This window comes from Phacochoerus africanus, chromosome 8 (assembly GCF_016906955.1).
Source record: "Phacochoerus africanus isolate WHEZ1 chromosome 8, ROS_Pafr_v1, whole genome shotgun sequence".
NCBI lineage: Eukaryota > Metazoa > Chordata > Mammalia > Artiodactyla > Suidae > Phacochoerus > Phacochoerus africanus.
In genome coordinates, this window is record NC_062551.1 from 93,575,303 (window position 1) to 93,603,008 (window position 27,706).

Consider the following 27,706-nt stretch of genomic DNA (forward strand, 5'->3'; position numbering starts at 1 on the left):
CTACACTTCCTCAGCAAGTATTTACTGAGCATGTAGTGAGTGCTGGGCGCTGAGAGAAGAGAGGTGAGAGAGGTGACCAAGGCAGGCGTGAACCCAGTCCTCCTAGAGGCAGATGGAAGAAAGAGACCAATATATCAACGTGTGATTATTAATTATAAGCAGACATGGCGGGCATTTGTAAAGGCTTGTTGAAAATGTCCATCAACCACGGCTTCGGAAAGTTTAGGATTCGAACTGGGCCCGGAGGAAGTGTGGAAAGGATTAGAATCCCGGATCTACCTAGGTGACTGGGGAACTGACAACTGGAGACTCCTCTGTGAAATGGAAAAACGCCCGCCGCGTAGGATTTCTGGGAGGATTTCATTTGAGATACATATAATCACGCGGTCCTGTCGGACAGGAGGGCCCCTCCCCCACAGGGCGCCGAGGGTCCGCCCGCCCGGCGCTGGGGGCCCCCACCCGGGAGGCTGCGGGCGGGACGTGAGCGCCTCAGCCCGCGCCCGCCGCCAATGCGCACGAGTCGGGCTCCGACAGTCTGGACCGCGGAGCACAGACCGCAGGCCGCCGAAGCGCTGGGGCAGGGGTGTTAGACGCCGGGTGAGGGGAGCAGTGCTCCGCCCCATCTCCCCATTTTGGGGGACAACCCCCCTCGCTCCTTCCCGCCCCCGCCCTTGAATCACGGGGGGGCGGGGCCATGACCCATTCATGCCGGGAATCGGATCCAGATGTTCCCGCGGCGCGTGCAGCTGCATCCTTGCCTTTTTTGGCAAAAAACGTGCGGCCGCAAGCGGATCCCGGGCCGCCTCCGCTAATCCTTGGGAAGAGGGGGAAGGGGGTTTTGGGTCTGTACCCAGACTGGGGATACGCGCCGGGTGTTCTGCGGGATTTGAGAAAGGCTGTTAAGGGAGGGGGCGATTAGTACTATACGGGGAACCCGACGCCCCCCGCCTCCCTCCTGCTCCCGTCAGGAACCTCCCCTAAGCCCCTCCCGTCCCCACCCGGAGGAAAAAGCCCTTTACCAGCAGGAGGGAAGCAGGCTAAGTCTGAGAGGGACAGGAGCGGCAAGGCAGCCGGGATCCCCTTTCTTGGGAGAGACTTCCCACCCCGCCTGGCAGCTCCCCCCCGCCCCGCTCCGCCCCCGCGCCGCGCCCGTGCCCTGAACCGAGGTCTGGAAGGGCCTCGGAGTCCCTGCTGTGCAAAGAAACCTTTCTAGTCCCTCCACCCCCAGACAAACACACAGAGGCCTTGGCTTCTTCGTACTGCTTTATTGCAGAATCTGAATGGTGGGGTGAGCCAATCCCACCCCTCTGCCCATCTCTGGGCAAAACAGAGCTGAACTGAAATGAGAAAACACTCGACAACACGGGCTGGGCAAAACTGTACCCTAGGATCCCCCCCCCAAGCACTGAACCTCTCATCTGTTGCCCAGAAAGCCCCATCCCTAGGGAGAGAGGTGGGATGAGGGTGGGGAGGGTCCACTTCTGAGGACTTTTCAGTCACCCATATAGACTGAGTTCTGGGATCCTGGTTTGGGGGGGATTTGAATGATGGAGGCTCCATTAAGCCTGGAGTACCAGATTGGGGATGTTGGAGTGGGGAGGCTGAATCCTGGAGCCTAAGGGGAACCCCAGTTGGGGCGGGGCTAGGACCCAGAGGTGGTCTGGAAGAGGAGCCTTAGTCCTGGAGCCCTGGTATGGGAGGGCCTGGGCCCAGGAGCCCTGGCTCAGGGCCCTGCCTGGCTGCAACCCTGGCACAGCACTTGGTCTCCGTCCGGCACGAAGCCTTGACCCACCAGGGAGGTGGAGCAGCGGGCACAGGAGAAGCAGCTGTGGTGCCAGTGGCGGTCTTCAAAGGACACATACTTGCCTCCGCCGAGTCCTGGAGGGAGGCTGGAGTTTAGTTCTGCAATCTGGAGGGTGGGTCTGTCCCTTGGCCTCACCCAATACCAGGTCCTATTCCCTAGCCTCCCACCACCCCCTCCATTCTCTGACCCTCTGTCCCACCTGTGATGGGGCGCTTGCAGCTGCTGCACTTGGGTGCAAAGAGTTCTCCAAAACAGGCCACACAATAAGGATCATCGTCCCGGGAGGTGAACTGCTGCCCTGCCAGGGGCGTCTGGCACCCTGTGCAGACCAGGCATTCTCGATGCCAGGGTTGGTCACGGTACGTCACACCACCCTGTGTCAGCGTCTGTGGGGGGCAGCATCCGTCAGCAGAGGGGGTGGGGAATTCCCACGCCAGGACAACAGAGCCTTGATCACCCCCACCCCTGAGTGCAGTGGAGATCAGCGCCCCCGCCCCACTGGCCCAGCCCCCACCTTGCTGCAGCGGGCGCAGCGAGGCGCGAACTTGTTTTCATAGCAGGGCACGCAGTAGTGAGCACCCTTGTCGGGCACAAAGGAACAGGAGCCCAGCGGCTGCTCACAGCCGCTGCACAGGAAGCAGTGCTCATGCCACGTCTGGCCTCCGTACTCCAGCTTCCGGGACCCTGTGGGGAACAGGGGTTCCACTCAGAGGCTGTGTCCTAAGCTCCTGAGTGCCACCCTCTGCTCCCCCCAAGGAGAGTCCCTGCCACTCCCACAGCCTAAAGGGTGGTGTCCATGCATTTGCGGCAGGATCCCCACTACCTGTACCGCACTTGGTAACCTGGTTCCAACACTGCACATGCTAGGCCCCCACAAACTAGGGGGCCTGAGGGTTTGGCATATGTGAAGTCCCCAAATGTACCAGATATGATGATCTCAGCACACGCCAGGCCTCCAGGTCTCAGGTGCGATGACTCAGTTTATGTTAAAGCCTTACACACCAGACCTGATGGTGTGAGCACACACACAAAGACACCGAATACCAGGCAAGCAAGACTCTGCCCACACAAAGTTCTAAAGGCCTGGACATGATAGATTCTGTAGGTAATAAGCCTCTGCATATTCGAATCATGCCAATCTCCATGCGTTCTAAATCCTCATATTCTATTGGCCATGTGGGTGGCCAAACACAGTAAGCCCTGTATCTATCTGTCTCTGTATCTATCTGTCTTTGCCCATGCCAAGCTCCAAGGCACCAAGTAAGACAGTCTCAGCAAACTCGAAGCTCCTACATGTGCCAACATGCAAGTCTTCATACATGCTAAGACCCCGGATGTGTGTCAAGCGTGTCAGTTCCTGTGAGTGCCAAGCTCCCGAGAGCCTATGGACACAATAGATTTTCAGTAACGTGCTGCATGTGAAGGGCTTTACCAAGCCTCCAAGTATGTATCGGACGGGCCCGCCAGTCCCATGCACCACGAGCCCCCGGGAATGTACCAGGCATGACGGTCTCTCCGCAGGCGGAGCACTGAGAAGAGAAGGCGCTGCAGTAGCAGTCGTTACAGAGCAGCTCGCTATCCTGGCAGGTGAAGGGCTCGTCGGCGAGGGAGCGCTGGCAGCGGCAGCAGCGGAAACAGCCCTCGTGGAAGTGGCGATCCTCGTAAAACAGCTCCTGTGGGGAGCCCGGCACGGAGACTGGCACCTTTGTCCCCTCCGGCCCACCTCCACCTGCTCCCTGCCCTGCGTGGTCCAGTCCTTACCCTCGAGTCATGCCCGATAAGCTGCTGGCACTCAGCGCACGTGTTGGCGAAGGTGTTGTCGTAGCAGGGCACACAGTAGGGGCCGTTGTCCGTCTGAATGTATTTGCGCCCGTACAGGGACTCGCTGCATTTTGCACAGTCAAAGGTCTCACTCATGGTGGCTGTGATGGAGCCCTAGGAGGGACACAAAGTGGGACCGAGTCACCCAGAGGGGCTGGGGCAAAGCCCATTGCATTAAAAAAGGAGCAAGAGACGAGGCATAGGAAATGAAGGTGGCGATGGGTAATGGGTGTTCTGGGGTCCTGCAAGTTTATTTCTGTATTTAGCATTAGGGGTGAGAGGGGGTCAGGAAAAAAATCAGGAAGCAGAAGTTCTTTTCTTATCTGGGCCCTGGCAGATCTGGGGGGAGGGGGCTTTTCCTGGGTCAGTGACTCATTTCCTGTCCCTGTATTCAGTCTGAGTTTAGCTTCCACTGTGCCTACTGTCCCCAAGGAGGGCAAGAGTAGGGGGCAGGGAGCCACCCCACCCTATCCCATATGAACAGCAATGGGTCACGCTCTCCTGACTCCCAGGAGGGAACTCTAGGGTTATACCCAGAGCTCTGCAGTGCGGAGCTTAGGGATGAGAATGGGCTGTTTGCACCCGCCTCCTGATCCAGGAAACAGTGGAATGTAAGAAGGATGCTGGGCCAATGAATGGTGGAGGTGGAGGAGGCTGATGGGAGAAGTCGCATTGGGCCTCCCCTCCCAGGAGAAGCCAGCAACAAGGGCTTCAGAGGCTCGGCCAAGGTAATGCAGGAAGGAAATCCTGCAAGCTGGACACAGCCAAGCTTCCCCAGCTGGACCCTCTGCCCTCACCCCCCTCCAACTCCTGCTGGGTCTCTGATCACACCAGCCTGGGCAGCCTTGGCCTGCAACATCTGCAGCAGCTGTGGCAACACAGATGGCCAGATGTCAGGTTTTGCCAGCAACAGGGAAGAAAAAAGGGAAATGAGATGCTCGGGGAGGGAGAGGGGAACTGGAGATTATGCGGTGTGCCTCCTGCCATCTTCTGCCCGGGCGCCACTCCTGGCAGCAACTGGCAAAGCCCCAGAATCTTTCCATCCCCTGGGTCATTATTTCCCTCCCCCTGCCTCTGGGAGAGACAGCTTCTCCCCAGCTTCGCTAAGAGTTTGCAGCTGGGGGAGTAAAGCATGAGAGAGTGGGAGCCACTGAAGACATCTCTTCAATCGGGCCCCCTCAGAGGTAGGGAGTCAGGCAAGGGGGGCCCTGAGAGCTGTTGCTGCAGACACCCAGCCCCCCACCAAACCTCAGACACTTTCCATTTTCTCAGGAACAAAGCATGTTTGTGGGATGAGGTCATCCGCACAGCTGCCTCTGCCGCAGGAGCTTGGGGAGTACAGAGGGTTAGGGAAGTGGGGTTCCCAGTCCCTTCTGCTGCCCCAGTTCCTAGCCCTCCATTCCGAACTCCCCACCCCCACCCCCTCCAATGTGAAAGCCATTCTCTGAGGTCTAGGATCCCGGGGTGTGTGGAAAGGAACCACCAGGACCAAAGCGGGGGGGATGTTCTCACAGCTGCCGATGAGCCCAAGCCCGGGGTGATGAACCCAGCCTGTACAAAGGAACCCACCAACTCACTTCCCCGGATTAGACCCCAGTAACTGGCACTCCCTAGAGCCTGGCCTGGCTCAGGTTGAAGGAAAAGCCCTCCTTTTCTCAGCCATCCCCAGCAGAAAATTCTAGCCAACAAGCATCGCTCTGGCTTGGAGTTCAGACTCCAGGCGCCAGCAGACACCCCGAGCCTGCAGGGCCTCGCTCTTCGGAAGGTATGGGTCGTGAGCTCACAGCTGCCCTTCTTCCATGACACTCAGTTCATACCCCAGGCCAGGGCATGAGGCTGCCAGGAACTGGGGTCTTCAGAGCAGGCTGGGGGCCAGCTGTAGAGTAGAGGGTACGCCTCCTCAGTTGGTTCCAGCAGTTCAGGCTGGGGTTTCCTCTGGCTCAACATCTGAGGGTGGCCTGGGCTGTCAGCCACTGGGCAGCAGGGGGCCATACAGGTGGAGTGTGTGGCCATGTCTGGGAGTGCCCAGGCCTTTCCTTCCTTCCTGGCTTGGTCCCCAGCAGCCCTGTCACCTTCCCAGGCCGAGGCTAGCCCTAGGTCCGCCCCCTGGGAGGCAGTCACCATTCTGAGTCAGGGGCCCCCCAAACAGGGTGTGGGCGTGGCTTCTGTTTATTTCCCAGAATCCCTCCTCCCCTAGTCCGTCCAGCTGGGCTCTGGTGAGGACAGAGTGAAGGGCAGTAGCAAGGCCCACCTGTCTCTGCCCCTCCCCCCACCCCCCTTTCCTGGCAGGGCTAGGGTTCCAAAGTCTTGTATTCCTTCTTGGCTGGTAGGGGGGTGTGGGAAGACTGTTCGGTCTACCAGATGGCTCTCAGGTGCTGCCCACCTCCCCCCCCCCCAACACACACATCCCCATACCTGGCCCAAACACATACATCTGACACCTCCCCATGAACCTCCTGCACCTCAGAACGGCTGGATAAATGGCTGTGGTTGGCATGGAGAAGCTTGAACTGTGAAACAGAAAGCTGGGTGATCTTGAGCAAGTCACTTAAGCTCCCTGAGCCCGTTTTCCCATCTAATACCACTTCCCACCTCCTAGTGTTGCTGTCAGGGTTAAATGTGATGATACTTGGAAAGCTCCTGGTAGCTACTGAGTCGTCTTGGTGTTTTGATTATTAGCCCCTTCCTCGTACTGGGGTCAGACCACAGCTTCTCAGCCAGGCCTGGGTTAGGGGGCTAGCCTGGGACTTGACCTTGACATTCTCAGTGGTGGGCTCAGGGAGAGAACAAAGAGGGAAAGCCTTAGTTCCCCGTTAAAGAGACCCAGGCCGTGGTGCTCACTAAGACCGTGGGGGCAGGTTTGACACCAGTGAGTGTAACTCTGAAATCTCCAACACAGGTGCAGAAGAGTAGACACTAGTGTGCTGTTTGGCTTCTCACAAAATGCAATGCTGCCCACCCACCACCAATCAGATCTCCCAAAAGGCAGGCGGGATAGGACATTATCCCCGTTTTACAGCTGAGCACGGCGGCCAGGGACAGGGCAGAGACATGCCCAAAGTCACTCTGGTATCAGAGAGCCTAGGTCCCCTGCCTCTCAGCCTGAAGTCCATTTCTCTTTCCCTAGAAATGTTGCAGTGGCTGAGGGGGTGGTCAGCATTTAAGAGCAGGGGGACAGAAGATGCTAGGTGATATCACTGGGACAGAAGCCTGGCTCTTCTCCCCAGTTGCCAGCCCTGTGACTGGAAGACACCCAGAAGCCTTTCCAAGTACCCATGCCAACCGCTCAACCCCCTTTGCCCTCCCCCCCCACAATGTCTAGGAGGACCCTGGCCAGGTCCCACAGCTGTGACTCAGAATTGGCACAGACCCTCCCCCAGCTTACAGGAGCTCACAAGAGACTTGAGGGGAGAAACCAAACTCTTCCCTCCCCCCCCAACTAGGCATCAACCCCAAACTCTCCGGGCTCTCTCCCCTCCCCCCATGAGGGCTGGGAGTCAGAGCGGTTTGGGGGAAGGCGGGGTGGGAAGCAGGATCCAGCAGCTGCTCTGGGGACAGAAAGGAACAGTTCATTCACCCCGGGTCCCCCTGGACTGAAGCAGTGCGCCCAAGATTTGAGTTTAAAAATAAGTTGGAGTTGATTGGGGGACTGCATGGGGCTCCTTCTTGCTGTGTCTTACTGTCTCAGATCCTCATGGGGGATTGACTGGTCTAGAGTTTCTGTCTCCCCACATCCTCACTTCCCAGTCTTTTGGGCCTGAGTCCCTCGGGTCTGTCTTGGAAGCTGTCACTGTGCCTCCATGACATCTGTCTCTTGATGTCTAGCTCTGCTCCACTCAGCACGTCTGTGTCTGCACACTTTGGCAGCTGTCTTTATGTTTCCATGTCTCTGTATCTCTACTGGCCATCTCCCAACGACAGCCTCGGTGGATTTCTCCCTCCGTCCACCCAAGCCTTGGCATCTCAGTGTCTCTAAAAGGTGGAATGTCTTGGTCCTCCCCCACCGTCCTTCTCTATCTCTTAGCATCTCTATGCCTGAGTGTCTCCGACTCTAGACTCTGGATCTTTCTAGGCCTCTCCAAGGCTGCTTTACCACGAGGCTAATGAAGCTTAAGCTTTGGAGCCCCTCACTTGCCCAGAACCTTCCAAGGCTCTGGGAAAGGCCGACAACACCTCTGGGGTCATTACATGCTTTTCCTTAAAATGCTCCGCTCCACAAAACCTCGGAGGGGTCCTTACGCCTCGGGTCTGCCTCCCGGTGACTCTACGCCCAAGTCTCTGTCCCTGTTTCGGGAATCTCTGCAGCCTCCTCTCCAAGCTTGTCACTCCTTATGCTGTCTCGGTTTCTGGCTCCACCAGGCTTTTTGGAAGATGGTTTCTCGAACCCTCCCGGTAGCTCTCGACGCTGGCTTTTCCATTTCAAACTTGGCCCCCTTCCCCCGCCCAACTCGCGTAGCAGCGCCCGCCCCGCCAGGAGGCCCGGGGCGGTGCGGTCCCCGTGGCGCCCCTCAGGGCTCGGCGCCCCCGCGCCACCGGCTCCCAGAGCGTCCCTGGCGCCCGCGGCCGGACCCCGGCGGAGGCAAAGGGCAAGGGGCGGGGGCCGTGGCTGCTCTGAACCCCCGGTGGGTCGCCTCTACCTTCCCGCCCGAGGGCGGGGGCCGGGAGCCGGGATGGGGAGCGGGGCTCGGCGCGGAGCTCACCTCGAAGCGGGCGGCGGGAGCGAGGCGCGGCGCTCGAGCAGGGAGGGCCGGGCAGCCGGGGCCGCGTCCCTCGGCGGCTCCTACCTGCGGGCCAGGCCGAGCGGGGCCGAGCGAGCTACCGGCTAGGCTGCCGGCTGCACACGGACTGTGTGGGCGAGTGGGAGCGCGGCCCCAACCCCTCCCTGAGGAAGTGAGCGCTGGGGCCCGCCCCGCCCGGACCCCGCCCCCGGCCGCCCCTGCCCGCGGGGTGCGGACCCCGCCCCCGGCCCCAGGTCCCCGAGGCTAGGGGCTGGGGGGGGGGCAGACCCCGCCCCCACCTCCCTTTTAGATCGGAGCCAGCCCCAGCCCCCTCGGCCTTCCAGGCCTAACCTGGCTCTCGCAACCTTCCCGGGCGGCCAGGACCCCGCCCCTGTCCCCTCCCTGAAGCTTTTGCTGTCCTCCCTCCTTGCTCGCCCCCCCCACCCCCCCCACCCCCCAGCGGTTAGCTGTGTTCAATCTCTGGCAAAGGATACAGGAGGCAGCCGACCAAGGTCCATTTGGGGACCTCATGCCCTCTTCGTGTCCTCGCTCCCTCCCAGTTTACCCCCAGGGATCACACTGCCCGAAGGTGTACTAAAGGACTCATTCTAGCCTGGGGGTGGGGCTGGGGGCTTGGCCCTGCTGTCACAGCTCTGTAAGTGGGAACCTAGGTGTTCCGTGGAAACCAGGAGTGAAGCAAGGACCCCCTCCAGAGGGCCTTGACCTTCATAGGGCTTTATTCTCCCACCCTGAGCATGAAAACGAGGTAACCACCTCCTCACCTCCTGCTGCATGGTGGAACAGAGAAATCCTCCCTTGGTTTTCACTGTGTCCAGGAATAGTTTTGACCTTTGAGGCCCAGGGGATACCCTAATCCTTGCCCTCCCCCCGCCCCCGTGGTTTTTGAGCTTCTCAGGAAGGAGTGTGAGGAGTGTGCATGGACATGGCGCTGCAGGGGTGGTGGAGAGAAGTTCTTCTCCCCGACCTCTGCAGTTTCTAACCTTCTGGCTTCCTCCCTGGGCCCTGCGCTGCAGGGAGGGAGGACTGGCGCCTGCCAGGGACACAAGGCCCCTCCAGGTCCTTGAGGCCAACCCCCCTGGGATCCTCAGGCTTGTCACTAGGAATAAATAGCCATGGTCTGGAAGGGTTGGGGAGGGAGGAGGAGGCTCTGCTGGGCTGTTTGCAAAACAAGAGACAACAAACCAACTCTGGAAATAACCTCAGGGTCTAGAGTAGAGGCTCAGGTGCCCCGAGAGGCTCTCCCATCCCCCAGGCTGGGTCCAGACAAGCTCTCTGGACAGACTCATTCCTTCCCAGGCTGGGGCTCCTGAGTACCCTCCTCTCCAACCTCTGAATGCCATGCCTGCCTGAGGGCCCCAAGACACCCTGGAGGCCAGGTTTCCTTTCAAAATTAACTAACTGCTTGTTAATTATCATTGTTCCTCATGCCTAAACTCTAAGGGCCATGAGGGCAGGGATGAGGTCCTTCTGATTCTGCAACGTAATAAATATCTGATGAATGAATGAATGACCAACACTGCTTCCATGTCATTGGACCCTCAGGTGCCCGGATTGGACTGCAGGCATATGCTTCTGGAGTCCGGGGAGGAAGCAGCCAGTGCCTGTGTTGACCCTTGCTCTAGAATTTATCTTGCAGGTGTAGGAGACTCCCAGCCCTGGGGAGTGCAGGGAAGACTGCCTGGTTGGATGAGGGCAAGAAAGGGTTTACTGGGAGTTCCCAGTTGTGGCACAGTGGAAACAAATCCAACTAGTATCCATGAGGATGTGGGTTTGATTCCTGCCCTCCCTCAGTGAGTCGGGGATCCCTCGTTGCAGTGGCTGTGGTGGCTGTGTAGGCTGGCAGCTGTAGCTTTGATTTGACTCCTAGCCCGGGAACTTCCATATGCTGTGAATGCGGCCTTAAAAAGCAAAAAAATAAAAAAGAAGGGGTTTGCTCTGGGCTGAGGGGAGGGCAAAGGTCAACAGCCTTCAGAAAGGAAGGGGTTATGACTGAATAAGGAAGGTGCTGGACCAAAGGCAGAGTTGGAGGGGGTGGTCTCTGGTTTTACTCACAGACTAAGAGCCAATATTCCCTGAGTTTTTACTTTGCACCAGACCCTAAGTACTTTGCACATATTAATGCACTTGATTATCCAACAACTTTGTGAAATATGTATTTTTATCCTTATTTTGAGGATGAGAACATGGAGACACAGAGAAAGTAAGTAGCTGCCAAGGGTGATACAGCTAATAATAGCAAAGCCTGGATTCAAATCCAGACAATCAAATGTCAAGGCTCCTTATGCTAAAAAAAGTGCTTCATCTTTAGGCTCTAGAGCCTCTGTAGTCAGTTAACCTCTTAAAGCCTCAGTCTCTCATCTGTTAAGAGTGGTGGACTCCCGGGAGTTCCCTTCGTGGCTCAGTGGTTAAGGAACCCTACTAGGATCCATTAGAATGCGGGTTCAATGCCTGGCCTTGCTCAGTAGGTTAAGGATCCGGCATTGCCGTGAGCTGTGGTGTACGTTGCAGACAGGGCTCGGATCCTGCGTTGCTGTGGCTGTGGCATAGGCCAGCAGCTGCAGCTCCCCCTAGCCTGGGAACCTCCATATGCCTCGTGTGCGGCCCTAAAAAGCAAAAAAGCAAAAAAAAGAAAAAGTGAAAAAAGGGGGTGGACTCCCTGACTCACAGCATTTTTATGAGGATCAGATGAAAGCACAGAGAGGCTATTCTGTATGTAGGATGCCCTCCATCACCACCACTAAATACTCTCTTTCCTGGTCAAGTGTTGAGGTTTCGCTTCTTGGACTTGGAGTCTGGGGGCCCGGGAAAGTTAGGAGATTTCTGAGTCGGCCCAGACTGAGAGAGAGACTGGCGTATGGCAGGGGCTGGATCCTTTCCCCTCCCCATTTCCAGCTCCCTAATGGGCTCACATTTCCCTGCTTGCTCTATTTCCGTTGGCCCAGGTGGACGTGCCCCAGGGACATCTAGGGATCAGCCTCATGGACTCCCTGTTCCTGTTCCCCATCAGTCCTCCTCCCTGCTCCAGGGAACAGGTGTGTCTGAGCTGGGGCTGGAAGCAGAGCCTGAGTGCTGGCCAACTGGCTTTGGATGAGTAGGATCTGGTTGTCCCTTCACCCACCCTGGAGGTCTCTATCTACCATTCCTGTTCCTTATCTTGTGGTGGAAGGGGGCTTGCTTGGGGTCTCCCAGCTCTTCTTTCACTTTGGCAGTGTTTTCAAAAGGAGGCCCTGGGTGGCTGAAGGCTGGCAGGCCTCTCGTGGTTTCCTCTGGGTGCTGAATCACTCCCGATGCTTGTAACCACAAGCCCTCCCCCTCCCCCCAGTGAGAAAACTTCCTTCTTTCTCTGGGTGTATTGCTCACTCTTATCCACTGGGCTGAATACAGCCCCTGCAGTCCTCCTGGCTAAGCAGACACCCTCTTTCAGATTGCACAGAAGCACTTTCCTTGTGACCCCAAGCCTGGCAATGGGTCTGTGGGTGCAGATGTTAAGTGAGTGACTTCTACAGAGTGTGGGGAGGAATGGTAGAGGGAAAATAACCTATGGTTTTGGGTTTTTTTCGTCTTTTTGCCATGTTCTTGGGCCATTCCCGTGGCATATCGAGGTTCCCAGGCGAGAGGTCCAATGGGAGCTGTACCCACCGGCCTACGCCAGAGCCACAGCAACGTGGGATCCGAGCCGCGTCTGCAACCTACACTACAGCTCACGGCAATGCCGGATCCTCAACCCACTGAGCAAGCCCAGGGACCGAACCCGCAACCTCATGGTTCCTAGTCGGATTCGTTAACCACTGCGCCACGACAGGAACTCCACCTATGGTTAAATGCCAGCTACATGCATGGCACAATGCTAAGTAACAGTCATTCCTTCCCTCAGTTCTCACAAAAGCTGTAAGAAATGCTTATTATATTATTGCTATTTTACAGAGTAGGACATGGGACTCAGAAGGTTTGACAGTGTGGCCCTAAATCACAAGCTGATAGGCGGTGGATGTGCAATTCAAATCTGTGGCTGACTGGAGGACCCCCTCCTTTCCCTTCCAGGGCACAGCTGCCTTCTCCTGGGTGTGCCCACCACTGCATGCCTTCATCAGGGGAACTGGCAGGAGCTACTGGGGCTGCCATCTGGGCACTCTGTCTGATGGCTGGGCTTCTTATTAATTAATTTATTTTTGGGGGCCACACCTGTGACATATGGAAGTTCCCAGGCCAGGACTGAACCCACACCACCGTAGCAACCCGAGCTGCTGCAATGAGAATGCCGGATCCTTAACCTGCTGCAGCATAGGAGAACTCCTGGGCTTCTTAAAAGAGATGAGGCTGGAAAGGTGGGCGTGGGCCAGATCATGAAGGTTCTTGTCTTTTAATGGTTAAGTAACAAATGAGATGCAATTTTGTTACTGTGTTTGGTCCTAGTTGGGCAAAGCTCAGATTGAGAAGCAGGAAAAACTTCTTCCACAGCAGATCTCAACTACTTTCAGCTTTTACATGCCCACTGGTTTACTGGATTTGCACCTCTGGGGACTGAGAAAAGGATTTCCCCAGAGTTCTTCAGCTGCAGGGTTGAGCCCTGTCAAGAGACACAGGTGCAGAGTTCCCGTTGTAGCTTAGCGGTAACGAACTGGACTAGTATCCATGAGGACACATGTTCAATCCCTGACCTTGCTCAGTGGGTTAAGTATCCGGTGTTGCTCTGAGCTGTGGTGTAGGTCACAGATGCTGCTTGGATCCTACAGCATTGCTGTGGCTGTGGTGTAGGCTGGCAGCTGTAGCTTGGATTGGACCTCTAGCCTGAGAAATTCCATATGCCATGGATGCAGCCCTAAAAAGCAAAAATAAATAAATAAATAAATAAATAAATAAAATAAAAAAGACACAGATGCAATTACAGAACTTGCTAAAGGTTGACTTCACATGGTGGAAAAGAAGCCAAATGCCCCTGGAATGCTCCGCTGTGCCCAACTCTCTATCTATCCTTACAAGTATGTTTAGTATTATAACAATAATAACAATAATAGGTCCAATAAATTGTGAACTTCCTAATGGGCGAACACAGTATTAAGGACTTTAAAGATTTAAACATTTTATTCTCACAACAATCCTGTAGTATAGTATTATTACCTCCATTTTACAGATGGGAGATAAGGTTCAGTGAAGCTAACTTTGTTTTGGCTGCTAACAGGATCAGAACACACCTCCGTGGTTTATGGTCCTAATCATTACATGGTACTGCCTCTGACACTCATTCTGTCAGCCACACCTTGAGGGTGTGAGAGACTTAGAACTCTGTAATTAATGCCACGATATGACTCCTTTGTTCAACTATGAGCTCTTTGACCGCCCTATGAGGCTAGCAGTGCATGCTATTATTATCCTTGCTTTATAGATGAGAAAAACGATGTTCATTAAAGTCAAGCGACCTGTCCAAAGTCACATAGCCAGTAACTGGCAGAGCCAGACATGACTTTAAGGTCGCTGTCTCCTTGTAGAAAGCTTTCTCTGGTACACGGGGAAAATTCATGGGGGTCCTAGCTTTAAACGCACCGCGTAAATACGTCAAATGAAGAGGCGTATAAGACTGAGCACGCGCACACAGGCCCAGCTCGGCCCTAGGGCAGCGCCTGCCGCTTGTTTCCAGGTACCGACCCACAACCGAGCGTGAAGTCCAGTACACGTGGACCAAGGTCTGGCGAACCAAACTGGCTGTCGTAGAGTTACGAGACCAGACCTAAGGAACTACACTTCCCAGAAGCAGCCTGGGGAGGGCGCCTTTGCTCCATGACGTACTTCCTGAAGGGCAGGCTCTGGATACGCTGTTGAGAAGAAGTAGGCGGTCCTAAGCCGCCGGCGGCTTGGCCTATTTCCGGTAGGATCTGTAGAAACGGCGGCTGATCCGGTGAGGAACCTGTGTTGCCTACTGCGCTGTTCCAGAAGCGAGCCGACATGGCGGCGGCTTTTCGGAAGGCGGCTAAATCCCGGCAGCGGGAACACCGAGAGCGAAGCCAGGTAGGACCGCATAGTCCCCACTAGCGCTGGCCTGTGGGCCCATGTGCTATCCTCGTCGCAAACCTACTCCGTTTCACCTGTGGGTCTTGGCCTTTTCTATGCGGAGATGCTACGTGTAAATACCTGCAAATATATGCTAATGACGCTGGCGTAGCTGGGACCGAGGCTCGCGGTTCGGAGAGGAGAGAGGAGGAGGAGGAGGTTGTAGTTCTCTCTAGGAAGAACGTGGCTGTCCTCATACTTTGGGGATAATCAAAGCTATCTTGCGAGTTTTCAATGAAGTAGTTAAATGAGATGCTGTTTGTAAAGTGCTTTTTTCCGGGGAAGCTGAGGTCAAAAGTTCACACAGTAAGTGCCCACATCTAAAGTTGCTCAGCTGTGCCCACTGCGTGTGCAGAATTGTTTTTTTTTTCTTCTTCCTTTTTTTCCGGCCTTCCGCCCCGCTTCCGGAAGTTCCCGGGCCACGGATGGGACCTGTGCCGTAGCAGTGACAACACCTCATCTTTAATTTGCTGAGCCACCAGGGAACTCTGAGATTGGTGTTCTTAATGTGATATCATCATCATGCCTGGGCTTTGGGGTCCATGAAGATTTATCACATACGCTTTTTGTTTCTGTCTCACCATGTAGTGTTGGTGTTTTTCATCCCCGTTACACAGATGAATAAACTGAGGTCCAAAGAGTGAAACTGATTTGCCCGGTCAGAAACACCAAATTCAGGCCTTGTAAGGAGTTGTAGGACGTCTTTGGTGGATGTGCCTGTGTGGGAAGGTTGAGCAGAAATTTGCTAAGTATATGCAGAATCAGTTTATTCTAGTGCTCTCAGGAATCACACAATATCCAATTCAGAAAGGTCTGTGGGGTATCTGGTCCAACTTCATTTTATAAGATGGGGAAGAGAGAGAGAAGGATATGTCTAAAGTTGTACCACTGATGAGTGGAATGGAAGTAAGGCCTCCCAACCACAGTTCCATCTTACTGCTTTATGGTATTTATCCGACATTTGTTGAGCACTTGCTGTGTGCTCAGCGGTGTGCTGGGAGTAGTGTAATTTGCCAACTTCTTTGCACCTATGTGTGGACCTATCTAAAAGTAACAACAGCTAGAAGTGCTTACTGTGTGTGGCAGCCAAAGTGCAAAATGCTTTTCTTTTCTTTTTTTTTTTGTCTTTTTGCTATTTCTTTGGGCCGCTCCCGCGGCATAGGAGGTTCCCAGGCTAGGGGCCGAATCGGAGCTGTAGCCACCGGCCTACGCCAGAGCCACAGCAACGCTGGATCCGAGCCGCGTCTGCAACCTACACCACAGCTCACGGCAAGGTGGGATCGTTAACCCACTGAGCAAGGGCAGGGACCGAACCTGCAACCTCATGGTTCCTAGTCGGATTCGTTAACCACTGCGCCACGACGGGAACTCCTGCTTTGCTTTTCTAATCACATTTAGCTTTCAAGTGTGTGTGGAAGTAGGTACTAATTTTTTGTTTATATTTGCAATGGGGAAGCTAAGACTCAGGTTAAGAAATTTGCCCAAAGACATACAGCTGTAGCTGGCAATTGGCAAAGCCAGGAATCAGACCAAGTGTTTTGAATCCAGAGGCTACTAAAAGTTGAATAAAGCAGCAGCTTTATATAAACAATGCCTGATGAGAAAAAAAAAAAAAATAATTTTTAAGAAAGGAGAAAAAAACAAAAAACGCCCAATGAGGAACATGAGTGGAAAGAGGAGAGATGATTAGAGAAAGCATTACACTGAAACTTGAAAGGCAGTGATAATAGCTGTCACTTTTTGAGCACTGACTGTATGCTAGGTGCAGCCCAACATGCTGTACCAGGATTATCTCTTATAATCCTACAGCATTCCTGCGAGGTGGATGTTATCCTCATTTTACCAATGAGGAATCTGATGCTTGAAGAGGTTGAATAGTGTGTCCAAAGGCACAGTGGCAAATAGTTGATTTGGATTCGTAGCGAAGATGGAGGACTTTTAAATCTGGCCGAGAGCGTGATGTGGCCCTGTCTGAGTAGGAATAGAGGGTCTTTGTGGGAGAGGTGAGAAGGCCATGCTGGAAAAGTTGATAAACACATTGATAAGAGCACTTCCTATTTGGGTAAAGTTTGAACTTTATCCTGTACATCCCTCACTGAGGCAGTGGGGAAGGTAGTTGGTTTGGGTGGAGTATGTGTAATTATGTGAACTATTTCAGATTCGATGCCTTCTGTAATGTAGGTGTGCATTCGAGTGGACATGACAAATTTCAAGATTTCTGCCTCGGGAGTTCCCGTTGTGGTGCAGCAGAGATGGATCTGACTAAGAACCATGAGGTTGCGGGTTCTATCCCTGGCCTTGCTCAGTGGGTTAAGGATCTGGTGTTGCCATGAGCTGTGGTGTAGGTGGCAGCTATAGCTCTGATTGGACCCCTAGCCCGGAACCTTCATATGCTGTGAGTGTGGCCCTAAAAAGCAAAAAAAAAAAAAAAAAAAAAGATTTCTGCCTCATGTTCTTGCTCTTTTGACCCTTGAGTTTTCTTCATCTGCTCTGTCACTTCCCTTTGTCTAATAATTAAAAATAAAAATTATCAGGAGAGGGTCTGGGTTTTATTTTAAGTATTAAGTGGAGTTCCTAGTGTTGCTCAGTGGTAATGAATCCGACTAGTATCCATGAGGATATGGGTTTGATCCCTGGCCCCGCTCAGTGGGTTAATGGATCTGTTGTTCCTTCGAGCTTGGTATACCAGGTCGCAGACCTGGCTTGGATCTGGCATTGCTCTGGAGCTGCAGCTCCGATTCAACCCCTAGCCTGGGAACTTCCCTATGCTGAAGGTGCAGCCCCAAAAAGACCAAAAAAAGAAAATACATATATGGGGGGGGGAAGAGGGAGACAGAGTTATTTCTTGCATTACTTCACAGATAGAGGATGAGGAAGGAGACTTAAAAATCCCACCCAAGTTATTTTTTTATGGCTGTACCCGTGGCAAATGGAAGTTCCCAGGCTAGAGGTCTGCTCAGAGCTGCAGCTGCCAGCCTACACCACAGCCACAGCAATGTGAGATCTGAGGCACACCTACCACCTATACTGCAGCTTGTGGCAATGCCAGATTCTTAACCCACTGAGTGAGGCCAGAGATTGAACCTGCATTCTCATGGATACTAGTTGGATTCATTACCCCTGCGCCACAATGGGAACTCCCCAACCCTAAGTTTAAACAGTAGAGGAGTTTATGTATCTCCTCAAAGATCGAGATTATTCAGTGCAGAATGGAATGCTCAGGGCAGGGAAGAGCAGAGACTGTCCCAGATAGAATGATAGATCTAGTTCTAGCTTTGCCATGTACTGGTTCTACCTCCATTCTTGGGCAGGTCTTTCTCTAAACCTCATTCCTGGAGTTCCTCTGTGGCTCAGTGAGTTAAGGATTCGGTGTTGTCATGGGACGCCGCTGTGGGCTGGGTTCTATCCGAACTTCCATATGCTGTGGGTGTGGCCAAAACATAAATATACCTCATTCCCTTTTTGGAAAATTGTGGTAACAGTAGTACCTGCTTTATCTACTTTTCATGATTGGGGATAAAAGATTGTGTGTAATGAACATAGCAGATTGCTTTGTAACAGAGCAATTATATCTTTTTTTTTAATTGCAAAAATTTTTTTGGAGTTCTGTTGTGGCTCAGCGGTAACAAACCCGACTAGTATCCATGAGGATGTGGGTTCAATCCCTGGCCTCCTCAGTGGGTTAAGATCTGGCATTGCTGTGCTGCAGTGTAGGTAACAGATGAAGCTTGGATCTGGCGTGACTGTGGCTGTGGCGTAGGCTGGCAGCTGTAGCTCTGATTCGACCCCTAGCCTGGAAGCTTCCATATGCTGCAGGGGCGGCCCTAAAAAAAAAAAATAAATTTTTTTAATTGAAGTACAGTTGATTTATAACATGTTAACTTCTGCTATGCTGCAAAGTGATTCAGTCACACACTTAATATACACTTTTTCTTAAAAAAAATTCTTTTTTATTATGGTTTATGCTAGGACATTGAATATAGTTCTGTGTGCTGTACAGTAGACCTCATTGTTTATCTGCTCCATGTATAATAGCTTATTAAATCTGTAACAGAGTAATGGTTTTTTTTTTTTTCATCTCGCCCACAGCATGCAAAAGTTCCCAGGCCTGCACCACAGCAGCGACAACTCCACATCCCTTACCTGTTAGGCTACCAGGGAACTCCTGAAAGAGATAATTTTTTTTTTTTTTTTTTAAGGGCTGCACCTGCTGTAATATGGAAGTCCCCAGGCTAGGAGTTGAATCAGAGCTGCAGCCATCAGCCTGCACCACAGCAACGCCCGGTCTGAGCAGTGTCTGTGACCTACACCGAAGTTCATGGCAATGCCAGATCCTTAGCCCACTGAGCAAGGCCAGGGGTTGAACCTGTATTCTTGTGGTTACTAGTCGGATTCATTACTGCTGAGCCACAACAGGAACTCCTAGAGTAATTCTTTTTTTTTTTTTTAGGGCCTCACCCATGGCATATGGAAGTTCCCAGGCTAGGGGTCTAATTGGAGCTATAGCCTCCAGCCTACGCCACAGCCACAGCAATGCCAGATCCAAGCTGCGTCTGCAACCTACACCACAGCTCATAGCAACACCAGATCCTTAACCCACTGAGCAAGACCAGGGATCGAACCTGCAACCTCACGGTTCTTAGTCAGATTTGTTTCTGCTGTGCCATGAAGGGAACTCCCCAAGAGTAATTCTTAATACATGTAGCCTGTTATGATGATGTAAGCAAAAGCATTTGCCAGTGACCTTGCCTGATTAAGTGCTCAACTAATGATAGCCTGTAGAAAGATAACACCAAGATTTAATCCTTGTGTCTTCTGTGCTATCCATGTTCTGTGTTAGAGAAAGTATTTTCTGTCATACTTAGTTTTCTTTCATGTTTTGTACGAAAGGTACAGTAATAGCAGTACACATATGCTGGGCACCTGCTATGTGCCAAGCCATGTGCAGGCACTACTACCTACTTGCAGAGAGAGAAGTTTGTTTAATCCTCAGGGTAACCATGAGAAGAAGGTCCTGTTATTCTCATTGTGTAGTTAGGAGACAGCAGCTCAGAGAAGTTGAGTGACTTGCCCAAGGTCACAGATTGTTAAGAGGCAGAGTTTGGATTTGAACCCAATCTTCAGACTCTAAATTTAGCTCCCTTAGCACAGTTGCCTCCCTGTTACTATGTTTTCCCTTCATAGTATTTTATAAACCCTTGGATTAAGTCTGTAGTAATTTTAGTACAACTGGCAACTGCTTCCTTAGTGCCGAGTCATTGTTGCCTTTCTCTGTCCTTAATAGGCCAAGAAACCTATGATGGCAGGACTTGTGACCTCTCTGGCGCCTGCAGAGCCCAGGTGGGGGAGGGAGGGAACAGGGTAGCACACTGGCTCCCGGGACATGGGTTTACTGAGCGCTTCAGAGACTCTTGTTCCCATCAGGTATCATGTTGATTCTGGTATGTGTTTGCTGAGGAAACTAAGCACTTTTTTTCCCCTTTTGTCTTCTAGCCCAGCTTTCGAAAACATCTGGGCCTGCTGGAAAAAAAGAAAGATTACAAACTTCGTGCAGAGTGAGTGCAGTCTTTGGAGTAGAGGTGCTGCCAAAAAAGCTTACAGCTTCTCTGCACCACAGCTGAATTGCTTAAGTGTCCAACAGGGGATAATTTCCTGCCATTGATGAAATGGCCAAAGCTCTGGCAGCCTGTCACATACTTTTCTGGGACCCTAAACTTCTCTCTTTGTTTAGGCCAGGCGTTATTTATTTAACTGTAGTTGCTTTGTGAATTTTTTTTTATTATGTTGTTCCAGATCGTTTTCTCACAGTGGCTTTGATTTGCCTCTGCCTTGGTGTTTGAGCCAAAAGCTGAATCTTTTTTTCTCTCCCTTTTCTTGAAGTTCAAGATAGAATCAAAAATTCCAGTTGTAGAGTCGCTTACATCACCCTGTGTGGTGTGGAATGAAGAGATGTGAAAGATGGATTCATGAGACTGAGCGTGGGTGATAATGAACTCCGAAAACATTTTTGAAAACAATTATCCCCATTCTTCTTCTTCTTTAGCACTTTATTTGCAAAATATTTTATAATTGTTAGCCATGCATGTCAGCTTAGGGCCTTCTTAAGCTCCTGGTGCAGATGGTGATGGATTAGGTGGCTTGTTCCGAGTCCCAGAGGTTTTCAGGCAAATAATAACGGAGTGCTGTTACTGGGCCAGGCAGTCTTCTAAGAGAGTTACCATTTTTATACTTATTCATTCCTTCCAACAGCCTTTGGGCATGCTATTATCACACCCATTTGACAGATTAAATTGGGATGCCGAGTGGTTAACTAACTCACCCAAGATTCCTCAGCGAGAAGTGGTGCAGTCAAGGTTTGAACCCAGGTCATCTGGCTCCAGAGTCCATGATTCTAGTCACTGGGCTGTACTACACCGTATAGTTTCTGAGTCTTATTTGATTACTTGGTGCCCAGGCTTGCATCAGAACCCTGTCTGAGCAGTTCTGATTTGTGCTTTGTTTAGTCTCTTCCCTGTAATGATGTAAATGGCACTAAAACCTATGTGAAATAGGGATTGTTAATTTCGGGTGGAACTGGGGCGGGAGAGGACTCGCAGAGAGGTGGGCTCAATATCACTGACGGTGGAGTGTGCATCCAGTTTAGTCGTTGCTTTGGCTTTTTTGAGTTTCATTTTGTATATATATTAGATGCTTGTGAAGTTTGTTGTTGTGGGTTGGTTTTTTTGTTTTTTGTGAACCTTGTTTAACCTGCTTTTTAGTGACTACCGGCATAAGCAAGAATACCTCAGAGCCCTCCGGAAAAAGGCTCTTGAAAAAAATCCAGATGAATTCTACTATAAAATGACTCGGGTTAAACTTCAGGTGAGTGCCTAATGGATCACTTGGTGTTTTGAGCTCCAACTTATTAAGGAAAATAAGGATGAGGGAGGAGATAGAGAGATAGGATCCTTGGCTTTTTTTTAGTCCTTCTCCAGTTGGTCAGGGGCTCCTGGTCCACCTCCAAGGCAAAACTACCCCTGAGCAGTATGGGTTTCTGCCCTCTCTGAGATGTCTTATACCTGGAGCTGTTACTGAGTGGATGTTTGGAGGTGTTGAACTGAGTGTGCGCCTGGAGGGCCTGGTGCTGAGTGGATGTTTGGAGGTGTTGAACTGAGTGTGCGCCTTGAGGGCTTGGTGTTGCATGTAGCATTTGCTTGTCTGTGTTCCACCGAGAGCTATGCCAACAAAGTATTAATGATTTTAATCTAATAGGAAACATACCTTTTAAATTTGGATTTTAGGATGGAGTTCATGTTATTAAGGAGACTAAGGAAGAAGTAACTCCAGAACAACTGAAACTAATGAGAACTCAGGATGTCAAATACATAGAAATGAAAAGGGTTGCAGAAGCCAAGGTAACACCTGAAACTCTTTATTTTGATGTATTTTTGTTGGTTGAGAAGAGAAATAGAAATCCGTTGTCTTTAAGTTGTCAGTTGCTTTCTTCTGGCATTTCTAATCTTAAAGTATGCTTAGTTATGATAATGACTTAAAAAGATGGTGGGCATGGCGTTCCTGTCGTGGCTCAGTGGAGTCGAATCTGACTAGCATCCACAAGGACGGAGGTTTGATCCCTGGCCTCACTCAGTGGGTTAAGGATCTGGTGTGGCCGTGATCTGTGGTGTAGGCTGCAGATGCGGCTTGGGTCTGGAGTTGCTATGGCTGTGGTGTAGGCTGGTAGCTGTAGCTACAATTTGACCCCTAGCCTGGGAACCTCCATATGCTGTGGGTGCAGCCGTAAAAAGACAAAAAAAAAAAAAGTGTGTGTGTGTATATATATGTGTATGTGTATGTATATGTATATATGTATATGTATGTATATGTATATATGGTCAGCATGGCGGAGTGGAAAGAGGTCAAGTTTGAGAATGAGACAGATGTAGGTTGAAATTCTGGCTCTCATTTGTTGGCCCCATAGTTATGGACAGATTAAGCTCCCTTAGGCTGTTTACTCATTTCTTCTTCTTTTTTTAAATAGGCTTTATTTATTTATTTATTTGTCTTTTGAGGGGTGCACCCACACCATATGGAGGTTGCCAGGCTAGGGGTCTAATCGGAGCTGTTTCCACCAGCCTATGCCAGAGCCACAGCAACATCAGATCTGAGCCACATCTGCAATCTACACCACAGCTCACGGCAACTCCAGATCCTTAACCCGCTGAATGAGGCCAGGGACTGAACCTGCAACCTCATGGTTCCTAGTCGGATTCGTTAACCACAGAGCCACGACGGGAACTCCTGTTTCCTCATTTCTTTTTTTTTTTTTTTGTCTTTTTGCCATTTTTCTTGGGCCGCTCCCGCGGCATATGGAGGTTCCCAGACTAGGGGTCCAATCAGAGCTGTAGCCACCGGCCTACGCCAGAGCCACAGCAACGCTGGATCCGAGCCGCATCTGCAACCTACACCACAGCTCACGGCAACGCCGGATCCCTAACCCACTGAGCAAGGGCAGGGACCGAACCTGCAACCTCATGGTTCCTAGTCGGATTCGGATTCCTAGTCGGAAACTCCTGTTTCCTCATTTCTATCTCATAGGATTGTTGTAGGAGTTAAATGAGTTCTGTGCAGTGCCTAGCCCAGTACCTGACTTGGTGCTTGATAAATTTTAGTGGTCCTTTCTTTTAAAAGAATGAAGCAAATTCTTTGCTGGCTGGTGATAATGATGTGAAATGGTTTAAACTTTTGTAAATTCATTTCTGATACCCTAGAGAACCCCATATATAAAATAAGACCATATTCTGTATTCTAGAAAATCGAAAGACTAAAATCAGAGCTCCATCTGCTGGATTTCCAGGGGAAGCAACAGAATAAGCATGTGTTCTTTTTTGACACCAAAAAGGAAGGTATGAGATGTTTGAAGGTTTCTGGGACAGTCTAGCAAGCACATCAGTCTGTGTTGTTTGGTGTTAAAGACAGCGCCTTAAGGATTGTCTTGACTTTTAGTTGAACAGTTTGATATTGCAACTCACCTTCGAACAGCCCCAGAACTAGTCGACAGAGTCTTCAACAGACCCACAATAGAGACTTTGCAGAAGCAGAAAGTGAAAGGAGTTAACCATAAGAATCGACTTAAGGTAATTTTCTCCATTTTTTTTTTTTTCCAGGTCTGAGTTTAGAGGAATCCGTGTCCTCACCTCCCCCCACTGCATTTAATAATATTTGTGGGAAACTTACTACATTTTCACAGAGAAGCAGAAAGAAGATTTGGTGCTAAGAATGGAAGTGGAGGAGGGTTCCTTAGTTTTTCCAGTTTCTGAGCTTGGAGGAAGTATAACATAGCGTCAGGAGCTTAGGTTCTGGTCTTTAGGTTTGCATTTGAATCCCACCTCTGACCCTGGGCTTTGTGCTTTCAGTGCTGGTAACCATACAAACAGTGTTAAAATGCAGGGAAAGGAGGGACACTGAAGACAAAGGGATTTGGTATACTTTAGTGAATATGCATATCAAAAAGTCTTGCATATTCTGCATTTGTCCCCCAAATCTTGATTTGACTTGTACTTATGGTGCTTTCCATCACTGTAACTGGTTTGGTGCAGAAGGCAAGCTTTTTCTCCAAGTCTTCTGGAGTTGAACTCTCACTTCTGACTGATTCATGTAAAAAAATGCTGTCAATGTGTTTCAGGCAGACAGCTGTTCTGTTTTGATTTGAATCATTTACACTGCATCAGCTTTGCTTCCAATGTTTAATTTCACAGCAGCTTCTCTAGCTCAGAGGCAGCTAAACTTGCTTTAGTAATATAAATACCCCTAATTAGTTTGACTATATTGGGTAATCCCATAAATTTGACAGTCTGTGCAATAAAGTGAAAACAAAAGCTGTCTGAAACCACTGCTGTGAGACTATGCTAGAATCGGTGAATTGTTTAAGTCTGAGGCCCAGTGACGTTCCCCTCTATGTCTGTACCTCCAGCTGAGGAGCTGGCTGACTAGTGTTCTAGTGATAACCCTGTTTGTCATTTAGTTGTATTTTCAGTTAGCCATGTCACTGACACTTCTCAAGTATTAAGTAGTCCCTAAAGAGATTGGCGTTCCAAACTCCTGTGTTTCGAAAGTAAGGAGTTTACCAACATTCATTTTGATCAACGAAGACCAGTTATATAGCACTACACTGTATTTTGTCATAGCTATAGGGGAAAAGAGTCTGAAAAAGAATATATGTGTATTACTGACTATATGTATATTTACATATATAAGGGATATATATTCAGTATATATATAAATATTTAAATATATAAATATATAAATATTTATATATATTTATATACATTCTGAATCACTTTACTGCACAGAAACTAACACAACATTGTAAATCAACTATGTTTCAATTTAAAAACCACAGAAATGGAGTTCCCTGGTGGCCTAACAGTTAAGGATCTGGTGTTGGCACTGCTGTGGCTTGGGTCACTGCTGTGTCTTGGGTTCAGTCCCTGGCCCTGGAACTTCCACATGCTGTGAGCATGGCCCCTCCAAAAGAACCCTGGAAAAAAAACAACCAACATAACTTTTGAGAAGTTGGGAACTTTTGGATTTTACCATTTTTTTTGTCTAGTGGTATTTTTTTTTTTTTGTCTTTTTAGAGCCTCACCTGCGGCATATGGAGGTTCCCAGGCTAGGGGTCCAATCGGAGCTGTAGCTGCCGGCCTATGCCAGAGGAACAGCAACACCAGATCCGAGCCGAGTCTGCGACCTACATTACAGCTCATGGCAACGCCAGATCCTTAACCCACTGAGTGAGGCCAAGGATTGAACCCGCAACCTCATGGCTCCTTAGTTAGATTAGTTTCAGATTCGCATGTGCCACGATGGGAACTCCGGTATTGTTTCTTTTAACTGTCATACTTAAAGCAAAATTATTTTTATTAAGAGACTGCTGGTGGGAGTTTCTGCTACGGCACATCGGGTTAAGATTGGGTGTTGTCTCTGTGGCAGCACAGGTTCGATCCTTGGCCCAGTGCAGTTGGGTAAGGATCCAGTGTTACCAAGCTGTGGTGTAGGTTGCAGCTGTGGCTTGGATTTGATCCCTGGCCTGGGAACTTCCATATGCCTTGGGTGCAGGCCTCCTCGCAAAAAAAGAGAGAGACTGATGGTGGGTGGATTGCAAGGGAATTTTCAGTCCAACTTGGAGGGGGTGGGCAGTCCGTGAATTGGCTTTAGGAAGTCTCTTCCCACGTCAAAATTTTCTGCCACGAGGTATTTATGTTTGTACGAATTTGTACAAACATGTATGTATATTTATTTCAAGAAAGAACCCAAAGATTTCATCAGTTTCTTAGGGGTCTCTGATTCCCCCACATTTAAGGACCTTTAGTCTTTGACGGGTCATCAGCAGTGAGAATTCTCAGGTCAGCTTCCACCGAAGAAGTCCTTCAGCTCTCTGAGTTCTGAGGTTCTGACCCCAGCACGCTGCCCTGGGGCCCTTCTGTTCTCTGCTCACTTTGTGTGTGTGTGTGGTGGGGGGGGCTTCCAGTACTGGTTTGTTCCCGCCTCACCGTAGATAACTGGGATGCTCACACAAGGCTGAGGCAGTTCAGTGGTAGTGGAAAGATTCCTGGGATCTGTGAGACTCGAGGCACAAACCTGACCCTGCTCCAGGTGAACCCTGTGTCCCTGGGCGAATCTCCAAGGTTCCATGGAGCTCCGGAATGTGATATTCCTAAAATGGACAGCCTTAAAGTATCTTACATTGATTCCCCAGTAAGGAAGGAATTGATGAAACCATTTATGTACTTGGGCCTAAGTGGATTAAGAAGCTGTTTCTTACTTGTTTTTATCCTGTTAATTGTTTTACTGAAAACTTGTGTGTTTCTTCTGCAGCAGATAGCCAAAGAGAGACAAAAGCAGTATAACTGCCTGACGCAGCGGATTGAGCGCGAGAAGAAATTATTCGTTATTGCACAGAAAATTCAGACTCGCAAAGATCTTCTGGTGAGCAGAGAGCCTTAGGCCTTCATTTTATTTTATTTTTCCCTTGTAAAGGTCTTAACTGAGACTGGATTTCAGCTGTGTGTAAATCAACCCCGGTGAAAATGTCTGCTCCTCAGGGGCAGTGGTTCGAGCCAGTGTCTGTTACTCTGACAGTGTTGAAATGTTCCTTGATTAAGAAGGTAATAAGGGGCTTATTAGTCAGTGCTTTGGAACACCAAAGGGTAGGATCGGGTGGCATATGAACTTTATAGCTTATGAGCAGCTATCTGTAACATTTAAACAGGTTAACAAAACAGTGCGTGCAACCCACTGGTGTTTAAAAATAGACAACATCGTGTAGTTAAATAGCAGAGCGAAGGAATATAAGATGCCCCTTTCATATTATCATCATTCCTCTAAATGTCAGATTCTCAGCTTTGCCGATTATTTAGGTCTGGGGTTCTGTGAAAGAATAAGCCCTACAGAAAATGACTTGAGTACCTTTCATCTCAGTTTTCCCAGGCATTTCTGCACCATTGTAGATGCCCAGGGGAGAGCTTGACTCATTGCGTCAGGGGTGCCCTAGGGGCAAAGGGCTTTGGCTCCTGAGCCTTGAGACCGGCTGGACTGGGGGCTTTCTCATAGGGAGCTGATTAACCTTTCTGCTTTCCACAGCACTCTCCTCCTACTTACTGGTGACCTTTCTACTCTTTCGTAGGATAAAACTCGGAAGGTGAAGGTGAAGAAAGAAACAGTGAACTCCCCAGCCATTTATAAATTTGAGAGTCGTCGCAAACGTTGAAGGGTTATGGATAAGCCTTGTCATTCCACATGGAAAAGAGTTTGTTTCTTTTCCAGTAACTTCAAAGTCCATTGGCTTAAATTACTTGGTTTTCCTGCTTGTAGCTAATTTATTGTAGGTCTGACATTTGGTATGAGCCATGTTCAAGCCCTTTCCCTTGTCTAAACTGTTTGTGGGTTGTTGAAATCACTCTTATTTTGATGTACTTTCTTTTTCATTATGAAAGTTATATAATCTCATTATGGCAGATTCGGGAAATAAATGAATTCATCCCTAATCCCAATACCTATTCAAGAGCAACAAATAATTGTTGCATCCTTACAGCGCCAGGAGGTAGGGAAATGGAGGTGAATAACCACAAAGGGGGTTCTGGTTTATTTCCTCCGTGTTGTAAAGGTCTGCACTGGTTTTTGTGTTTTGTAGTTGTAGTTAAACACTTTTATGGCCTGCTTTTTTCACTTACTATTAAGTCCTTAGCTCTTTTCCATTTTGTTACATCATTAAATTTTTAAAAAGTAATATATGCTCATAGTAAACATTAAAATAAATATT

General features: G+C 50.2%; 2 protein-coding genes across 4 annotated transcripts; one reads left to right on the forward strand and one right to left on the reverse strand.

Annotated features, from left to right (window-relative positions):
• Positions 1-1,250: 1,250 nt before the first annotated feature.
• On the reverse strand, positions 1,251-8,511 carry FHL3 (four and a half LIM domains 3). Of its 2 annotated transcripts, none has more exons than XM_047793416.1 (6): positions 8,326-8,511; positions 3,566-3,739; positions 3,303-3,477; positions 2,319-2,488; positions 2,004-2,190; positions 1,251-1,878 (listed from the first exon to the last, which is right to left on the reverse strand). In XM_047793416.1, exons 2-6 carry the CDS (start codon positions 3,719-3,721, stop codon positions 1,724-1,726), a joined length of 843 nt encoding a protein of 280 aa, XP_047649372.1. In that variant the 5' UTR covers positions 3,722-3,739; positions 8,326-8,511; the 3' UTR covers positions 1,251-1,723. The 2 variants fall into 2 exon arrangements, with proteins under 2 accessions (XP_047649372.1, XP_047649371.1); XM_047793415.1 differs by lacking the exon at positions 8,326-8,511 and adding an exon at positions 6,041-6,159.
• Positions 8,512-14,212: 5,701 nt separating this feature from the next.
• Positions 14,213-27,431, forward strand: UTP11 (UTP11 small subunit processome component). 2 transcript variants are annotated; one of them, XM_047793417.1, is made up of 8 exons: positions 14,213-14,367; positions 19,903-19,964; positions 21,168-21,270; positions 21,690-21,803; positions 23,198-23,291; positions 23,392-23,522; positions 26,263-26,373; positions 27,071-27,431. In XM_047793417.1, exons 1-8 carry the CDS (start codon positions 14,305-14,307, stop codon positions 27,152-27,154), a joined length of 762 nt encoding a protein of 253 aa, XP_047649373.1. In that variant the 5' UTR covers positions 14,213-14,304; the 3' UTR covers positions 27,155-27,431. The 2 variants fall into 2 exon arrangements, with proteins under 2 accessions (XP_047649373.1, XP_047649374.1); XM_047793418.1 differs by having other exon boundaries at positions 26,266-26,373.
• Positions 27,432-27,706: the final 275 nt, after the last annotated feature.